Source organism: Penicillium angulare (assembly GCF_028827245.1).
Source record: "Penicillium angulare strain IBT 27051 chromosome Unknown utg000004l_segment0_segment0, whole genome shotgun sequence".
Classification (NCBI taxonomy): Eukaryota; Fungi; Ascomycota; class Eurotiomycetes; order Eurotiales; family Aspergillaceae; genus Penicillium; species Penicillium angulare.
The window spans coordinates 3,283,248-3,301,357 of record NW_026623163.1 but is presented as its reverse complement, the minus strand read 5'-3'; the positions used below and the strand labels follow the sequence as shown (position 1 = coordinate 3,301,357).

The window sequence follows — 18,110 nt, the reverse complement described above, 5'->3', positions numbered from 1 at the left end:
TATTGCGATAATCTGAGAGAGCCAATATTGCTTGCTAGCTCCACCCAGACTTGACGAAATGTCCTGGGCTCGCTATGTGGAGCTTTCAGTTAAACTGTCACCACTTCTTTGACGGAGACAACTGATAGTCATACGGAGCCCGATGCAACAAGATTTTCCACCTGAACGAATGTGGCTGTCGTCATTGCTTGTGATATGTTGGAATCGATGGATTGACCAGTATATCTACCGGAATACCTACTAGAAAAACAACCAGCTTTCGCGAAGAAAGTCCATATTGATCATCTTTAGTTTTTGCATTTTTCGACTCTGGAATTCTCTCTATATGAGAACTGTTCATTTTCTCGCTGTTCTCCATGGTGGCCGCGGCTTTATGAAAATATTAATGAATTCGGACAATAGGTAAACCCGCGGAAGAAGAGGTGAGTTAGTGCAAAGTCTTCACTAAAGAAGCATTTACCTACTATAGAATTAGGGAGTGTGGGGAAGTGGGACGATACCATACGAGATGTGGCTTTGTGCAGGCCGCTGCGGCTCTTCTGACCAACTGTAGTGGCAGTGATGAAGTGTGTGTGTGTGTGTGTGTGTGTGTGTGTGTGTGCGAAAATTGTGCTTGACTTAATCGAACAAGGCGGTAGGCCGCTGCTTGACATCGTATTTTAAATCGAGGTAGTGGTAGTCTCGAGAAGACAAACCATACGATATTTTGGTTTAAAGATGGGTTGCCGATATACTTCTTGGACGCATAGTTGACCCATCCGCTCGTATCAACATGATCGGACCATTTCAAGTACCAGAGCAGATAGAAATAAGATTTTATTGAAACGTGATTAGTAGAATAAAAAATATACTGGCGGTATGTTTGACCACTATATACACCTTTGTGGTTGTATTGGAGAAGTTGGCGATGGATCTTTGTGGATGACTTGCCCTTTTCTTCCTTTCTTCCCCTTTGCTAATGATGTCTTTCTCTAAAGCAACAAGATTCTGTGGTTATATAGAGTATACAATATTACATGGTACACTTTATTCATTTGATCTAAATGACGAATATTTGTTCTCCAAATCATATTCCCTGGATTTACACAGAGGATATATGGGAGGTGGGGAATGGGGAAATAGAGGTAGGAAAGTGGGAAAGTGGGAAAGTGGGAAGGAAAGCCGGGAGGTGGCCCACGCCCAAAGCCACCAAGACTGGAATTAGATGATTTGTGAGTACTTAAGGTCTGAATAGTAGATGTGGATAAACAGTAGATTGAGACTTTTTTTCAACTTACAGGAAAATCACATTCCAACATGTCCGCCCCAACTGTTTCCAAGAACATCGATTCTTATGACCCTGACCAGACCACGTTCTATCTTGGTTACAGGGAAAATGACTTTGCTCGCCCTCACGCCAAGTATTTCAATCCCGAAGTAGAATTTATATCTGACGAAGTTCAGAAGGGTCTTATATGTAGCCCGTGGGCAAATGCGCTGAGTATGTATTCTAGAGTCTGGCCATTGATTCCAAGTACAGAGAAAGCATCTAACTATGTACAGGCTATTAGGCTGCCGATGCTCACAAACACATTCTCCAGCCTGGCTATGAGACTATGGAGAATGGCTTCGCGAAGACCAAGAATGGAACAATGATGGTGGCTGTGCGTTCTGACTTCAAGCAAGGTAAGAAACCCCACAGAAGGATCACGCAAGCACCCTTTGATTCTTGAAAAGAGACGACCCACAATGGTCTTTCACTTACAACGAGTGAAAAAACCTTGTACTAATCTGAAAATGCCTTTTAGTATCTGGTGAGGCATGGGACTGGTGGTTTGGGTGGCACTCTGTTGAAACTTCCAGGTAAGATTCTATCATGACATACACGAGACATTTTTAAATTACCAATATCATGAAACAGATATAAACTTTGGCACCCTAACGCCCACCAATTTGCATGGCGTTTTCCAGATACCTTGGATATCTCTAACAAGTCCTACGCTGACCGGTATATTGGGACATTCTCATTCATAAATGAATACCTTGGCAATGACTGCACCCATCTCACCGTGGCCTTCATTGTCCCAAAGGAGCTTGAAATTGATAAATCAAAGTGGCCGGAATTAGGAATCGAGGCAATGGTCTGCGCGAAGCTAGGAACCCCTCGTATGCAAGCCCTGCCTGATAAACGGCATTAAAGCCACTGGAACTAATTTGTCGTTCTGCATACAGAGCAAGGCCATATAACTGAAGGGTTTGATGGGGTGTCATACCTGATCCATCAGGTCCGACGTTTAGCAGATGGGAATACGGAGCTTCGCTCTAGATTTTGGGTTAAAGGTATGCCAGAAATGGGGGCACATGGCTTGATGGTTCATTGCAATATGGAAATGTCCCGTAAGAATTTTGTTAGGCCCTTTGTCTATTTTGAATTTTATGAACAATCGCTGATGCTACAAGATAGATCTCGCTAAATTCTTGCCTGAGCTTTATAAAGAGTTCCGTGGCACTGTTTGAGTAGTGCAGGGGGTACCTTAGAGCCACAGTGACTTCAAGGTTATGTTGTCATATGTACGGAATATACCTATCCTGGTAGTTTAACAGTCGGTCGGAGTATGAGATCAATGGAGCATGTCTTCACATTCAACTTCCGTCCTTGTTTCCCTCCAATCAGAAGGCCGCCAAAGCGTCCGACATGGTTTTAAGCGAGGTAAGCGAGTATTGGGTCCCTAAAAGAGTAGACAGAGGCAATTTGTATCTATGACCACTTGGAGTGACTGACTAGATAGTCCAACAAGTAATGTGCGAATGTGTTGGTGATGAAATACTCAACTAGATTAATAATGAGTCCAAGTAGAATTTACAAAAATCTTCTCCGGTTAGTTCCGAAGACGTTAGCATATATATTTTTGCCAGGAATAATGATATTCGGCGAAAGGCATCATGTCTAAGAGCCGATATACCCGGGTGCTCATGAATAGATCATATGATGCTTTCGTGGACTTGCGTTGTTGGGCCAACAAGATAATTGCTGTGAGGAAGTGAAGTTGGAGTCGAATTGCCACCATGTCGTGGATTCGTGGTACTGACACCAAGGGACGCTCAAGGATACCCCACATATTGACATGGCGATGTAGAACATCAGAGGCTCTTGAATCTTCGCGTGACTCCACGCCCCCCTTTTTCCTCGGACACCAATACTTTAGAAAAGTAAATTGTCAACTCCGACGTGCATCGGTGGTAGAAAACCGCTCCAAGGCTAAAAAGAACCGGGATTGTCGGAATTATACGAGAGGTTGTATATAAAAAGGCCCGCGCGGTAGTTATAGTTCATGTGCTCTTGATTCTCGGACCAGGTGTGGTGCCAAGACAATACCAGCAACATCTTGCAGATCGCTAGTAGAGCTTAACGAGAGATATGACCCCGTGAATGGGGTTTTGCATAGTTCTGGAACGACTCAGTCTTTTAATTGAAGTCTTTCATTATATTTGCTTTATTAATTTTGGTAGTCTGAGTTGTTGGTGGTCTGAGTTGCTAGCAAGGGTCTGAATCCTTTGTCGATCATGAGCGAAGGGGTGTTGATCAGGTGGATTTGTCTCCAGATATTTCTTCTTTAATTTGGGGATAAACATGGAAATGAAATCCACCCCGACAGACCTATCATCCATAGATATTGGCCCCTAGGCCTAAGTCGGGACAGGATCAGAGTGTCTGACTTAAATATTGGACGAAGACAGCGCGTACAGCGAGTATCAATAGTCAATGACATTAGTCAAGGTGCGGATTTCGGATCCGTAGACCCGTTTGCGGACGGCGGACAGCACAGCGAAGTGGGGTCGAAGGCGTCTCGCCCGAGTTTCTTACCAAGCGGTGAAGGAAGATCATCTGAGCCATACGCTGCAGATTTTGGGGCCACGACATCTCACGATAGTCACAAAATTTCCTATTTAGGCCATCGGGGCGGTTGTTTACAGTGTTGGTTGGAGGTGGCGACATCCATGGGGGGCGGGGGAAGTTTCACAGTGATAAGTGTGTATGTACATTGCAGAGAGGATTGAAGATTCTGGAAACAGTGCGAATTGCGACATGGGGGGGAATTAGCATGTGGAGAGGAAGGCAGTGCCAGAACCACAAAAATTTTGAAGATGTGCAAATAATGGAGGGCGTAGAAATGGGTGGTGGAACTCATCGTGGAACCTCTGTATATAGTGGAACTGCACATACTTCCACGGCAACGCTCGATACAGTAGGTGAGTGTCTGCCAAGAATGCTGAGTCACCGCCACAGATTTTCAGGGGCAAAAGTTGGTTGGTTAAGAAGAAGAAGAAGAAGAGAAGAAGGAAAAAAAGTGCAAAACCATGGTTCTAAGTCCGGAATATGGATTCTGTCGTTGACTGAAAGACTTCTCGGTGACTCCATCAATTCCTTGCTAAAAAAGAAACTAACGATACGCCTTGGCTTGAGTGAAACTAGAACCTGTTTTGCTGCTTCGCTGTTTCAATTTTCCTGGTGCACGGTGCTACGTACTTTATGTACATGTGAAGAGTTCACGATGTTGAGGTGGCTCGGCCTTCCATATTCGGTAACCCGTAGAGATCGTGAGTGTGCATAGGATTTTTCGCCGTGCGACTGTTCTATTCTCGGCTGAATTCAGATGAATAAGTCGGCGCGAAGGAAGATAAGCTACGAAGGGTCCCCACCAGAAAATTTTTCGAAGCATCGTCTGATCAATAAAACTGGGGCGCATCCACTTTAGACCCACAGCTCGAGGGATCGTAGAGACGTTTTGCCCCCCAACATCGTGAGTCCGTCCAAAATTACTCAGATTGCCTTTTCCGGCCGGAAATGCAAGTACTCCTTGCAAGACAGGAGGGCATACACGTAAATCTTGATTTCTATTGCTTTACTTTGGAGGCGTTCGAGGGGTAGAGGTCAAAGAACAGGATTGCGAACTCTACAACACAACAAAGCATATGTAGAAGAGATTGGCTAGCGCGTACGCCATGGAGACTCGTCGAGAGACTGGGCCATGGTCTAGAACGGGTATCCGGATGTGTCTTGGTGGGGAATTTGTCTGGTGACCCAAACTCTCGAATCTTTTTGGGCCCATCGTGGGCTTGTGGGCTTGTTCCTTCGCCAGGGTTCCCCGTAGCTCTGCAGATCTGTCCGTCTCGTATAAAACTCCTCCTCGTCCTGCCCTTCACCATTCTCTCCCTTCCCCCCTCCTTGACCTTGACCTGCTTCAACCATTGCATAATCACATACAATTCTATACGTGCTATCTGTCACTCGGATTAATTAAACCCAATTCACCACATTCTACCAACCACCGAATATCTACATAATCCCGTCGTCCCCAGGATGACTGTTGCCATCGGCATCAACACACCCGCTACACCGTCTCCAAGACCTTCACTACCGAATTTCCAAAAGAACGTCAGAAAACGTTGGCCCCCCATGGCAAACCGCAACGCCCTCCCATACAAGCTCACAGTCATCTCCAAGGAGAAATTGGCCCGTGAAGCCACTGCTCCCGACCCAGACCTTCGCCGCTGCGTGGCCCACTTCCGCATTCACTGTGGCACCGTCCTCTGGACCGAAAATGATATGAAATCTCGCATCAGCTCTTTCGAGTTTGAAGAGTCCGAGTCTGAATCCGAAGATGATTTCGAGCACAAGAAGGAGGTAATCAAGCCCCAACAAAAGTCACAAAGTACCTTTGTCACCGTTCAAATTACACCCGAAGATAAAGAGCCCCTTGTCACATCATCTGAGTACCTGCCTGCGGATGGAATCGCCAAAGATCTTTGTGCGGTTTCAGTTCAACCTATCGCTGCTTAGTCGGACTAAGGCTACTTCCACTATACCTCGCCACCTACCAAAAATTTGTCCACTCCCCTCTACGCGACCGACTTTTCCTGCGATACCTTCAAAACCGACCTTACGACTTGATGATGTGATGATGACTCTTATGATAGACAAACCGGGATTTCTGTATATACTCTATATCCTTAATTCAAAAATGACGAATTTTTTTTTGCTGGTCAAATCATGGTTTATCCTAATACAGCTTCGCGCATAAGTAGTAGCCACTAGTGTTCATCAGTAAATTCCAATGTTTTGAATGACTTTCTCTACGTCATGAATCCTTCTTAACCCCAGATCTTATTTCTATCCCCATGATCTGACTCCTTTGGAATTGTGACTCAGATAATGATCGTCACAGAGCCTTCTCTTTTAGGAACCCCCATTCGACTGTCGGAGCATCTCGGACTCCATTTTCAACGAAACGATCGAAGTTGCCAACTTTGAATGAAACAAGAAAAAAGAAGTGACACTACGTAGGAATGAAGTACAAACTACGAATGGCACATGTTCAAGAATTGGAAAATTTACGGGCAGGTATATGATTAGACACCTCGAATTGTGGCAAAATACCAGCCAATCAACCATGTTATTGCAACAGTGTTTCCAGCCAATTAGACGCGACCCCGCAATGTTCACGATACAAGAGAGCTGGCTGTGTTGAGAGATACGTCTGATTGATTTCATAGCGGAAAGACTGGCAGACTTTCCCGGGAGCCACGAGTGGCGTCTGGGAAAAAAGTTCAAGGAATTACTTGATTCTACCCAAGAATCCTTTTAAGATGCTATGTTAAGTTTAAAGCAGTGATGGGTCTCGCGGATTATAATATGTTGGTGGCCCAAGGCCATAATCCGTAACAAAAGGCGGGACACTGCCGATGCCGTTTGAATTGTGAATTTGGGCAATTTCATGGTTCACCCTGCTCTGTACCGGAGGGCCTGCTGGATAAGCTTTGACTGTCCCACTGAGATAAACAATCGAAACAGGTTGTTTTGCTCCGGCAAATGACCCGTAGCAGGATCATAGGAAGCATTCGCAATGTCGAATACAATGAACACGCGTATTACCCAGTTGGTCTTTGCTAGTAGCCGTATACCAGCTGGGTCAACGTGTTCCAGTAAATGGTTACTCTTGAGGATTTCAAGTGCAGCTTTGCACTTATCCTCTGAAGCAGACCAAGCCTGCTCCCATAGTGGGTTCTTGTTTGAGACGACGACAAGAACTCGGCGAGGCTTTTGTTCACCCATGTTAACTACTTCTACTGACAATCAGTTTTAGGTTTTCTCATATATAGCGCTCAAGGCCAAGTTGACTTACTGTAGGCAAGTTCAAGCTAATGATGTTTCAGAATATCATGTTCTAGTGACTGTCATCTTGGCGAGAAGGTGGTTGGAATGCGGGGATCAGTTGCCCCGGTATTCTTTCGAAATTGATATGTCAACTGTGCAACTACCCCTGCACATAGCAGAGCCTCTTAGTGGTCTATATGAGTCTCAAGTCACATTTGATGGCACTCGAATCACAGATTTGCGCTGCGGAAAATAACCCGATCGGGACTGAACATGGATCACGATGATTCTCTCATTTTACATCATATAGTACTTTGAACATCGCATGGTACTTTGGTCCCGACCGAGAGCCATGAAAGCTGTCGACCTGCATAGTCGCCACTCTCCCTGAAGTAGTTTGCCTAGACCCCGAGAAAATCAATTAATTGGTTCGATTATAGCCGCCACTTTTACCTTGTAATCCCAACAATAAGATACTTAAATAAGTAGTCGGAACTTGATTTCAACGCAATTTGAACGCCACTGTCGTTGGGAATTTGATTGGCTTCATAACTTCGTTAGAAAATCCGAAGGGATTAAATCTCTGGAATTACTTGCTCAGGGATCCCCAGCGTGCGTGTAAGTAACAAAGGGTCGAACTTCATCTTAAAGTGTACACATCCGCGAATAGAAATTCAAGAAAACTGAAATTTCTTTCATATGAGACCTCTTAAATCACAGCTTAGAAACTGTCACGCTAACTTTCCCACTGTTCAGATCAATACTCCAGCCATCTCTTAGCTTTTTACCATTCGCGATTCCATAGTTGTCTGTTGTTCCAGGAGTTTCAACCCAAACAACAGCAGTAGAGGCTTTAGCTGGACCAGGAACAATGCTCAATCGAAGAGATGTTGCACCGGAGGAATCGAATGAGAACTCCGAAATTTGCCCAGTGCTAATAGTAACATATACACCCATCTGAGCAATATATACTCTCTGACGCAAAGCATCGCGAGGTTGGACCGTAATAGAGCTACCTGACTGATCCATGTTACCACCATACGTCACCAGACCTAGATCTGGATCATCAGCAATATAGCAGCCAGATCCGAGCATCATTCCAAGGAAGTTTGGGCCGTAATCTCCAGAGTAGTAATCGCCCCGAAGTGTATCGGGATACGAATGGAAGGCGTTGTACATAGATCCGTCTTGTCGGATATTTGTTAGAGGACCAGTGATCCCGCCGTATCCCACCCGAAGAAGATAAGTGTCATTGGGACTTTGGCGGAACTGGGAGAGGAGGGGAAGAGCATTCAGACCAGACCCATAGTGGTGTATCATGCGCTCGATTCGTTCTAACTTTCCGCCATACCTAATAAATCAATCAGTCATGGTCTTCAATGAAGTCACAGGAAATCTTACAAGAAATCCCAGTAGCGTCGAGCATTCCCATTCCATCCCCAATGAGATACAGTCGGCATATACCCAATGATACTGTTGATGGTCTTCGTTGCCGTGCTGGTGAGATTAAAGTAACTGGACGGAAGTGATGTTATTAGAAGGAGTACAGTCAAGTTTAAGGTGGAAAAGTTCTTACTTGCTCCAATAGTAAACTCCCTCTTGACCTGTAGAATCCCAGGCCATCTCGCTACCGTAAGGAACATCTTCCGAGTTCCATGCATTAGCCCGAAGCTTCATAGAAGCTATGACAGCATTCGCTTCATCCGTCCAACCCTCTCGCTGCAAGTCAGTAAGTACCTCGCCAACAACAGTCTCTCCCATCAAGCCTAGGCGGGAGTAGCCGATGTTACCATCTGCAGACAAGTCTGTCGCAAAGCAAGTGATAGTAGTGTTGTATGCTTGACTGAGATACCACTGCCATGTGTTGATCTTAAGGAGAGAATCGTTGTATCTTCCCGCACGATAAAGAGCCCAATAGGCGCCAAGAACATGAACATAGTCGTACGCACGATCTGTAGCATAAGATGCATCTTTGTTCCACGAGTATGTCCAGTCAATTGAAGAGTCGTATTGATATCCGGGAACCTGGCCGGGTTGATAGAAGAATATACTCTTGCGAACAGTAAAGTCTGAGTTTTGGATCGTTGTCGACAGGGTCTCTGAAGCAAATTGTTCCAGCTTTGCAATTTCGGACTCGTCTGCAAGACCAGATTGCTTCATTGCAGTAGATAGATAAATAACACCACCTTCATCACTCAGCCCAGATATCCAGACTCGTGGTTCTTGGAGAACTTGGGTTTGAACCAAATCATCCCAAGTTATGATTGAGGGACCTCGTTTGAATGGGTCGCTCGTATCATTGAACCACATCGATGTAGTACTGAATTGACCAAGTTTTTTAATAACCCCCGGAGCAGAGTCTGTAATAAAATAATGGACTGTTTGAACTTTTTTGTCAGAGTATGTAATGGTCACCCTTGTTCGACCCCAGACTGAGCCGGTAGGTACCAGAGTTACTATGCCGCTTGAGTCTTGTTTGATTTCGAAGGCATTATCCTCTGATTCAATTTTGGCAATGTCCGAATAGAAAACATGCAACTGTGCTGTCAGGTCGCTTGGAACAACATATCCCGGTACACCAATTGTCATAGGAGTATTGGTAGACCGTACTGCTTCTTGAATTCCTCGTATCCCATCTTTGACAATAGAGAATCGGAGCCCATATGTCGTGGAATCCCCAGACTCCAATATTTGTGAGCTGGGCGGGTTCCAAGGCGTGACCCCAGACCATTCATTTTCGGCATAAGCCTTTGTATGTACCTGCCACTCATAGAAACCTTCAAATGTCTGACTTCCATATTCACATGGAACGGTATTGAGTTCATTCAGGTTCCTCCAAGCTTCCAAGCCAGTGCTAGTGTTGACAAGAGGTGTAACAATTAGTGCAGCACCTGTACCTGAAGTCGGTGTGATTTGCAGATATCCTGCATCCATCCCAATGTAAGGATCGGTTAGCGAACATTTCGCAGCCATGTCTTCAGCCGTGCGGTTCGTGAATATGCTATTGAACTCGGTCGGGAAACCCAGACTGCCAATCTCTAGGCTTTTGCTTCCTTTATTGGTAAGGGTAAACTTCAATCCCAGGTCACCATCAAAGTCGAGCCATTCTCGCGTAACTTGAATTGGTGAGTCTGTTGGTAGTGTCGCCTTGAGATCTGCGGCAGCCAATGAACTTGATTCAACACTGCCTACAGCTTTTCGGTCCTGTGCTGAATCGCCTGAAAGCCATTTTGTTGCTCCGGACAGACGATAACGGTATGTGACGTCGCCATTGTGATACTGACCGTTCTCTGCTCTGTAAGAAATATAGTCGAAAGGCAGGAAGTCAAAAGTATCACCTGCTGGTTTCAGGGAAGCAAGAACTTGAGAGTCCTTGACTAGCTTCAAGTCAAAGTTGGAAGTTGAAAAGTTTAAGTATCCATCACCAAGGCCAAGGCTGTCATCTTGACCATAAGCTATCAAGACGCAGAGGGCGAATGCAAGCCCATGCGACCACATCCTCACGACTCGCGTTTGATGGCAACTGTTTTGTTGACATTTTTTGTCCCTACAGAAGGAGATCTATATACTAGTATGTCAAGATCTGCAAGTCAACGGCTAAATGATCAATTGCTGTATATTCTCGAAGCAGCTTATGTTCTGAGTGAAATAAATGAAGGTTTTAACCGGACTGCTGATCTTTACCCCACACTCACTCCGCAACGTTGCATTACTGCGGACTTTTGCTGTTTGTAGTTGTGCCCCGCATTGATTTTACATGATGCAAATCCCGTTGAGACATTAATTCGGTTAAATTGGCCAAGTTCCTTGCTTCCTCAAGATTAAATATTAGATTGAATACACCCCGACGAAGATTTGATTCAAGGGGCGTGTGATATTGGACTAGGGAGGCAAATCGACCATCAAAAAAGGAAAGAAGCATAATGCTTATGCTGATAAATAATCCCACATCTATTCTCTAATATCTATCTTTTTACCCTATACTTTGATATCGGGACGGATAAGGTGGAGCCTAAGGGTCCTCAGGGGAGCAGGGATTGTACCTTTAGGGAACAGAGAGGGTCCCTTGACTGTTACAGCATGTTTTAATTCTCCGTTCTCCGTTCTCCCTTTCAAATTTTCAGTTTCTTACATTTGTAGAAGATATTGAGGTTGCTAGGTCATGTGCTTATCACATAACCTACAACCCCCCCCGTTCTCTCCTTTCTGTACAATAACGTAAGAGAGCTTTCCTCCCTTCTTTCTTTTTCCGTCTTTGATACTTATAGGTAAATACACATAAAGTTACTATCCTTTTCGATTTTTTACACTAGTTCATACATATCACACGATGGACGGCCTTGGCTTTCTTAGAAACGCTATGCTCCATAGTTATATAGATATTATATCGATATTCTTCCATTGAGCTGGAGTTATTAGGACTCTATAATTTACTGTAGTTATACTATATATGAAGTTAATAAGTTTATATTATAGATACTAGTAGTGGTGAGCTAGGCAGTAAAAATACTAAATCCTGATTGGCTTGAATTTTGTGTTTTCCCGCTGCACAGGTCGCTCAAATCGCCCATAATGAGTCTAGTCTCATGGTGCGATACCACTACAAACATTTGACCGGGAGATATTAGTAAGCTCTGCTTGACTGACTGCGGAGACTGCGCTACTCTGTCCGCAAACCTTCTCTAGATGACACACTGGATCGCCGGCGGCGTTGATTTTGCGGCAGTGGAGGGGGGATGAGGAGACGCCAGAGCATTGTCAGTAGATCACGATCGTGAGAAGGTTTGACATGGGCAGCCCGCTCCTGAGGACTTAATTAAAGCGACGTGGGTGTAGGCGGCTCCCTTGATCTTGAAGGAGCCCCGGCCTGACTCATTAAGACAGCCGGCGCTTGTCACAGCAACCCATTCTCCGCAGCTGTCACTGCAGGCGTCGTCATTGCAGAAGCTGGCCCACTGAGAATCTTGAGCCCGGGTGTCGAGTGCGGCTGCATTAAACACGTTGACGAGAGTAGCCAGGAGCATGGCACCGGATAGGATGAATGAGCGCATTTTGAAGACTAATAACTCCGTAAATTAGTATCTATGAAAGAAAAAGGCCTTTCCAAGGGAAAAATGTCCCCACATGTTTGACTTGGGATATCTTCTTATCGAAAGGTTTGAATTGGCTCAATGTTCGAAGCTGATATTCCAGAGAACGAAGGCGATGTTGGGGACCTTTATATAGGAGCGTGTGGATATGAACTTCACACGACCATTGGATCCCCCAGGTGCCCAGAGTGCAACGTTGTTCTACCCCCAGTGCCCGATCATGGTCTGTTCGCGTGACTGAGGCATTTTTCAAGCGTGTTGGTGTAAAGAAGTGTCCTCCACTACCACGTTTCCATCCATGAAAGGAGTAACGACTGCGCACTGAATATGAGCTAGGATTGCGAGGGTACCCAAACAGCCAAAGTGGATACATGCCAAGTCTACTATTATGACTGTGATCAAACTCATTATCCGTTTCAAATACATAAACATTGATGGCAATCCATGTGGAGTCAAAAAGGCGATCTTTGAGAAACCTTCCAAAAACCGCAAAGTCAGCAGAACGGAATAGGTTGACCGAAGCTGAGAATCTTGAGTGGGTTGACCACCAGATAGTCCTATTGGGCCCGTATCCATGTTAAACCCACAGCAGCTAAAGATACTATTACTTTTATAGTAGTACGATTTCCAAAGTCTTACCAATTCCGTTAATCTATCGAGAGGCTGCAAGGACTGACACACATGGCAATTGGCTTCGTAATCATTATAGATAGCCAGTAAACTCTCAATTTGATTGAAATGCGTATTTGAGATAGCAAACCCTGGCTGACGTGACCAGAGCTCTTGAAAGAAGCATGCATCTTAAACATCAAGGGTCGGAACCTACACAGTCGGCATATTGAGCTTTGAATTATCTAGTTCAAGTGGTACTATCTAAATAGTGACTTATTCCATTGAGAAACCGGTTTCTACAAAGGCAGGATTCACTGCTGTGCATATGTTCATTTAAGATTTTTCTGTTGGCAGATCGACATTGGGCACTACTTAACTGAGGTAACTCCCTGAGCCCGGATTGCGGTTGAAGGATCGCGAGTGAAGGCTCCCTTCCAGGCTTGCTAGAACAATCAAGTTTCTTTTCCCACATTGTTTTGTTGGGGCCTGTGCGACTAAGACGTCACTTCCCAACCGTGAAAGTTTGGCATATACTATACTAAACAAAAATTGCATAGTACATGGTCCCGTGATTAATGCATAGGGTGCGAATTCTCGCACTTGATCGCTGCAACTGACACTAGAGGCTTATCAAGCATACGAGAAAAAAAACAACCCAGTATATTCTTTCTCATATTTGAGTGAGATGATAGGAAAAAGATATTCTGGCCAGCCGGACATCGGGCTCAAATGTTTAAATTAAATGCTCTCGAAGAGCCAGAGTGTACTCTAGCACTTGAGATTGATACATACCGACAAGCATATTCCCAGTCGAGGATACCGGTGAAGTGGCCGCCCTCAACATGGATATTTTGCGGGGCTAAATCATAACGAGTGAAAGAAATCTCGTGGTTATCCGTGAGTGCAAATTTAGCATAATGCCGTAGTGAATCTGGTGCTGACTTCACCGTGACAATTTCCCCCAGGATAGACTCATTGAAATGTCATTCTGAATAAAATGGGCCGCCTTCGATTGTTAAAAACCGTTCGATGATAGCATTTTCGAACAGCCCCGATACTTTCACCCTTCAGACAGCGCAGTCGGTTCATATAGGAGTCAAGTTTATCGGCAGTGGAGAGTTTTTGACCAGGATCCAAAGCATCTCAAGCTTCATCAAGTCGCTTTCCAGCAAGGCATGTAATCTATCACGATTGACGTGAAACGACCGCAATAATAACACGCATTATCAGCCTTTGGTACGGGAATCGTCATATCAGTTGCAATAAAACGAAGTTATTGGGCTTCGTGAGAGTTGAGATCTACAGATTTTAGGACAAGATTGTTTGCAATTCGAAAAGCTGTGCGGCCATGCTGCAAATGAAGAGACCTTTCTTTTAAGAATGTGAAATATACAAATTTGGAGACAGCCTGATATCTTTTCGGAGACTTACATCGGCAGTAGAGTAGATGAAACTGACTTGGTGCAGGACGGAAGAAAGGTGCAGGGGCGGGAGCTGCTGTGCTTCGTACATGTATGGGTATTTAAGCCGAGTGCGTATTTTGATTGGCGGATTAAGGTGCTATGAGGGGCTGTATCCACTTTAAGCCGTCTTATGACGCTCAATACGGATTGGTATGTGTAGAATCGTCTTTACTAGATGGAATTCAGAGTTATCGATAGGTTCAACGTGGCTCCATCGGGATTTGATAATGCTGACACCTGCCCAGCTTGACAGCTGTCATTTTATTTATAGAATTTATCAATTTTATCTGGAGAGAAGATTTCTTAAAATGAACGAAAACCAAAGACACTTCATTACATGCTGTTGCGCGTCTTCTGCGAGATGCTAACATTCTGGTCGGCCACGTTTACATAATTGTGAGTTTGACGAATTTCACTGCTTTGATTAAGTTGTGGGACTTCTCTCGATAAGAACTAATATTTGAATGCTAGCTCTATCTTGAGTAAAGAGAACGCCCTCGGTATTTCACACCCTCACTTGAAGATCGGCAAATTAGTTATGGCGACGCAACAAGCGATCATTGTATCTGGATTCCCAGCAACTGGAAAGACGACTCTAGCAAAAACGTCTGCAACCATTGACGGATACACCCTGGTTGATTTGGACACGTCATCATACTCCAAGCTGTCCACTGGGGACAGGAACCCTGAGTTCCCGCAAAACTACTTGCAAGACATATTAAGCCGAGTTTCTAGAAAAGAAATTTTATTGATAGGAACTCATAGGCTGGTACGGCAGAGCCTTGTATCATACGGTCTTAAATTCTTCTTGTTATACCCGAGCAAAGAGCTGAAAGGAAATACTTTGCGTTTGCTGGAAGCTCGGGATGATCATGATTTGGCTCGTTTTATTGAAAGGGAGTTCGATAACTTCATTGATAACATGAAAAGCCAAGAAGGATGTGAGCATCTACAATTACAGGAAGGAGAATTCTTGACACATGTTATAAATGGCATCGTTGCGTGCACTGAGAGAGAAATGTAGCCTGTATTACTCCCACACTGTCTAACATGATGCTTCACTCTATTGTGATTGATTCCCACTGTGATTCAAGTTTATCCTCGCTTCTTCCACTACAATAGGGACATATCTTCTCACCTTGCATGGTACCATGCAGATAAGTACCACCGACAAGTCGGTAGCGTTGTAAGCTTGGGTCAGTTCCTCTGACGGGTCTGAGAATTAGCGGCACACGAGAAGATGGTATAATCCAAACTGAATCTCCTTCTCGAACACATTCAGATCCAAGTCCTAGATATCCGCTCTTGGTTCTGAAAAGTCTGAGATGCTTAGCCCAAGCGAGTCTTATCCCAAAGTCGGTATCATCAGCGCTGTTGGGTGATTCAAATTCCTCCGTGGTTGCTCCCATCTCATTAGACTGAACCAGCTTCGAAAAGCATGTTCTCAAATTTTCCCATTCAGAGGTGGGAGGTGAGCTCTTTGTCTTCTCTCTAATCCATACTTCAAATGACCTCCGAAGCTCAATGTTGCACGTGGGTATCAATTTGGGGGGCCTCCCTGTGGTATTCCTAAGAAGAGTTCTCCAGAAAGCGTCCAGTCTTGACTCACCCCCCGCATCTTGAGGGATATCAAGATACCACGGGGGTAGGGATTCGAGTATCTCGAGCCATTTTGTGAATGGTTGACCATCGAGGACTTCGTGTTTTGCCTCCCCGACCAGAGTTACCGTATCAATCACTTTGCCTCTGAGTGACAACTTCAAAGCTGAATGATCAATAAGAGGCCGTTGAGTAGTATTCCCGGATGCTGAATACCGCCCATATCCAATAATCAACAGCCCCGTCGATTTTCCGCAAGTCCAGTCAGGTACCCAGGATGGCAGGTTCTTGACACGTTGAAAAAGCTCGCCCTCTATACATGATAGTAGAAAGAGGTCTTCGCCATCCTGTAGAAGTTGGATGGCTACATTGATATAGGTTGTAGCAACCTCTCTAGCGCCGTATACAGGTGTTAGAAGAGCCTTGCCTTTGACAGATTGTTCGACCAAACCAAGGAGGCTGTACACTTTATCCCGCAGATCACTGGACTTGAAGTCCCGAGATCTGTGCAATGCGTACAACAGATTTGTAGTCCAATGTTGACGAGGAAGATCACGTCTGATAGAATTAAGGATAACAGGCACATGGCTGTATGATGGCAATGGGGGTTCTTCGGAAAAGTGAGTCGACAAGGCGCTGAAGAATGTGTTCCAGCCTGTCTGTGAAAAGAACCGAGATGCCACCACCAGCACGTCCCAGTCAATGACTTTCCCACCACACAACACCTTGACTTCTTTCCCAAGAATGACTTCCTGGATCGTCCAAGCTCGGTTGAAGTAACATCTTTGGAAGAACTTACCAATGCTCAGGAATGCTTCTTTGTCCGAGACATGTAGCCCTAAGTGATCAACACCTCCACGAAGGTATGCTGGGCTTTCAATGAGGGCGTTGTTTGTGACAAGATCGGAGATTCTCTGCAATCCTGCAAACGCTATGCTGGTAAATGAGTCTTCCTCACCCATCCACAGAACAACCCTTTCGGCTGAGCTGTATATACGACCCATCAACATGATTTGACTAGTTCGCTCATCTATATCCTCCTGACAAATGCAGAGAACATCGACCCAGAACTGTCTGTCCGACAAAGATGGTGTCTTTTGAACACGCTCAAGGAAAGAAACTAGATTCTCAGTTACGCAGATAGATTCCCCGTTGCAGATAATGGGGCAGTTGAGTTCGCTGGTCATCTTTTTGAATCTTCCGTATACAGCTGGCGCACCCCATGTATATGAAACAGCATAGAACGACTCATTTGGAGTATTGGCAAGTAGATCCACGACTTCAAGCTTGCAATGGATGAGGCTATCTTGATGATCCTTCGGCGGACAAAGAGTCAGCAGGCGGATCTGGTTCTGCAGGAGGGGCATTTTTATATATAGAGACATTGCTGAGGTGAATCCAGGTATTGGATTCACAGGACTAATCGCCAGTCGTCCTGGCGGGGATAATTTGTTGATGTTGAACCTGTCAGCAGTGTGGGCCTGAGACTATGTACGGTACTCGATAGAGGCCACAAGTGGCAAAGTTTATCCTACCTGATGGGTGGCTGGGGCACCCCTGAATTTGCAGCCACGACTCTAGGGTTCAGTCAAGCGCACATTGTCTCTATATATTTTCTTTCTGTAAGAAATCCAGTAAATAAGACCACAGGGTGTGGAGAACAGGGCTTCCTATCCGCTTAGCTGTACTTAAGTTATATGCCGGTCAGTTAGTATGGTGGGTGACTATGTGCAAATCCTGACTGTTGTATAGTTTTTTTCTTTTTTTTTTGAACTTAAGTAGAAGCCCTGGTTGTGAGCATGGAGCCCGGACCTGGCGGTTAGATTTATTCTGCGCTAAGTTACCGTGCAAGTCTCAACCTTACACAGTTATACAAATGCATTTATCTTGATTATTATAACTGGCTGGCTTCATGTGCCCTGGCTTCAGCATAGCTGCGACAAATGGTATGCCTGAGTGAAGGGTCATATATGTTTTGAATTACTAGATAGTATTACAGGCATGCGCATGTCCGGATGCCCTATTGTTAATGTGTTGGGCCAAACACCCCTCAAGGATCATATTCCCAGTCTCAACTCAAACGGAAACAACCGAAGTTCCCCCCAGCATGAGCCTTGTATGGAGCATACCTAAAACTGGATGAAACCGATATACTAGATCAACACAACTTTTATCTGAAGATCTCGCACTGAAGATCTGGAGAGGTAGAGG

At 44.9% G+C, this 18,110-nt stretch overlaps 7 protein-coding genes across 7 annotated transcripts; 3 read left to right on the top strand and 4 right to left on the bottom strand.

Moving 5' to 3' along the window:
* Window positions 1-1,296: 1,296 nt before the first annotated feature.
* On the top strand, window positions 1,297-1,550 carry N7478_005178 (uncharacterized protein; the record flags this gene model as incomplete). The annotated part of the gene is made up of 2 exons (XM_056921392.1): window positions 1,297-1,480; window positions 1,543-1,550. The coding sequence occupies 2 exons, from the start codon at window positions 1,297-1,299 to the stop codon at window positions 1,548-1,550; spliced, it is 192 nt and encodes a 63-aa protein (XP_056779429.1).
* A 45-nt stretch (window positions 1,551-1,595) lies between these two features.
* Window positions 1,596-2,177, top strand: N7478_005177 (uncharacterized protein; the record flags this gene model as incomplete). The annotated part of the gene is made up of 3 exons (XM_056921391.1): window positions 1,596-1,665; window positions 1,788-1,842; window positions 1,901-2,177. 3 exons carry the CDS (start codon window positions 1,596-1,598, stop codon window positions 2,175-2,177), a joined length of 402 nt encoding a protein of 133 aa, XP_056779428.1.
* A 3,164-nt stretch (window positions 2,178-5,341) lies between these two features.
* On the top strand, window positions 5,342-5,821 carry N7478_005176 (uncharacterized protein; the record flags this gene model as incomplete). The annotated part of the gene is made up of 1 exon (XM_056921390.1): window positions 5,342-5,821. The coding sequence occupies one exon, from the start codon at window positions 5,342-5,344 to the stop codon at window positions 5,819-5,821; it is 480 nt and encodes a 159-aa protein (XP_056779427.1).
* Window positions 5,822-6,760: 939 nt separating this feature from the next.
* N7478_005175 (uncharacterized protein) lies at window positions 6,761-7,093 on the bottom strand (the record flags this gene model as incomplete). The annotated part of the gene is made up of 1 exon (XM_056921389.1): window positions 6,761-7,093. One exon carries the CDS (start codon window positions 7,091-7,093, stop codon window positions 6,761-6,763), a length of 333 nt encoding a protein of 110 aa, XP_056779426.1.
* A 756-nt stretch (window positions 7,094-7,849) lies between these two features.
* N7478_005174 (uncharacterized protein) lies at window positions 7,850-10,633 on the bottom strand (the record flags this gene model as incomplete). The annotated part of the gene is made up of 3 exons (XM_056921388.1): window positions 7,850-8,486; window positions 8,537-8,650; window positions 8,712-10,633. 3 exons carry the CDS (start codon window positions 10,631-10,633, stop codon window positions 7,850-7,852), a joined length of 2,673 nt encoding a protein of 890 aa, XP_056779425.1.
* A 1,268-nt stretch (window positions 10,634-11,901) lies between these two features.
* On the bottom strand, window positions 11,902-12,186 carry N7478_005173 (uncharacterized protein; the record flags this gene model as incomplete). The annotated part of the gene is made up of 1 exon (XM_056921387.1): window positions 11,902-12,186. The coding sequence occupies one exon, from the start codon at window positions 12,184-12,186 to the stop codon at window positions 11,902-11,904; it is 285 nt and encodes a 94-aa protein (XP_056779424.1).
* Window positions 12,187-15,358: 3,172 nt separating this feature from the next.
* Window positions 15,359-17,266, bottom strand: N7478_005172 (uncharacterized protein; the record flags this gene model as incomplete). The annotated part of the gene is made up of 1 exon (XM_056921386.1): window positions 15,359-17,266. One exon carries the CDS (start codon window positions 17,264-17,266, stop codon window positions 15,359-15,361), a length of 1,908 nt encoding a protein of 635 aa, XP_056779423.1.
* Window positions 17,267-18,110: the final 844 nt, after the last annotated feature.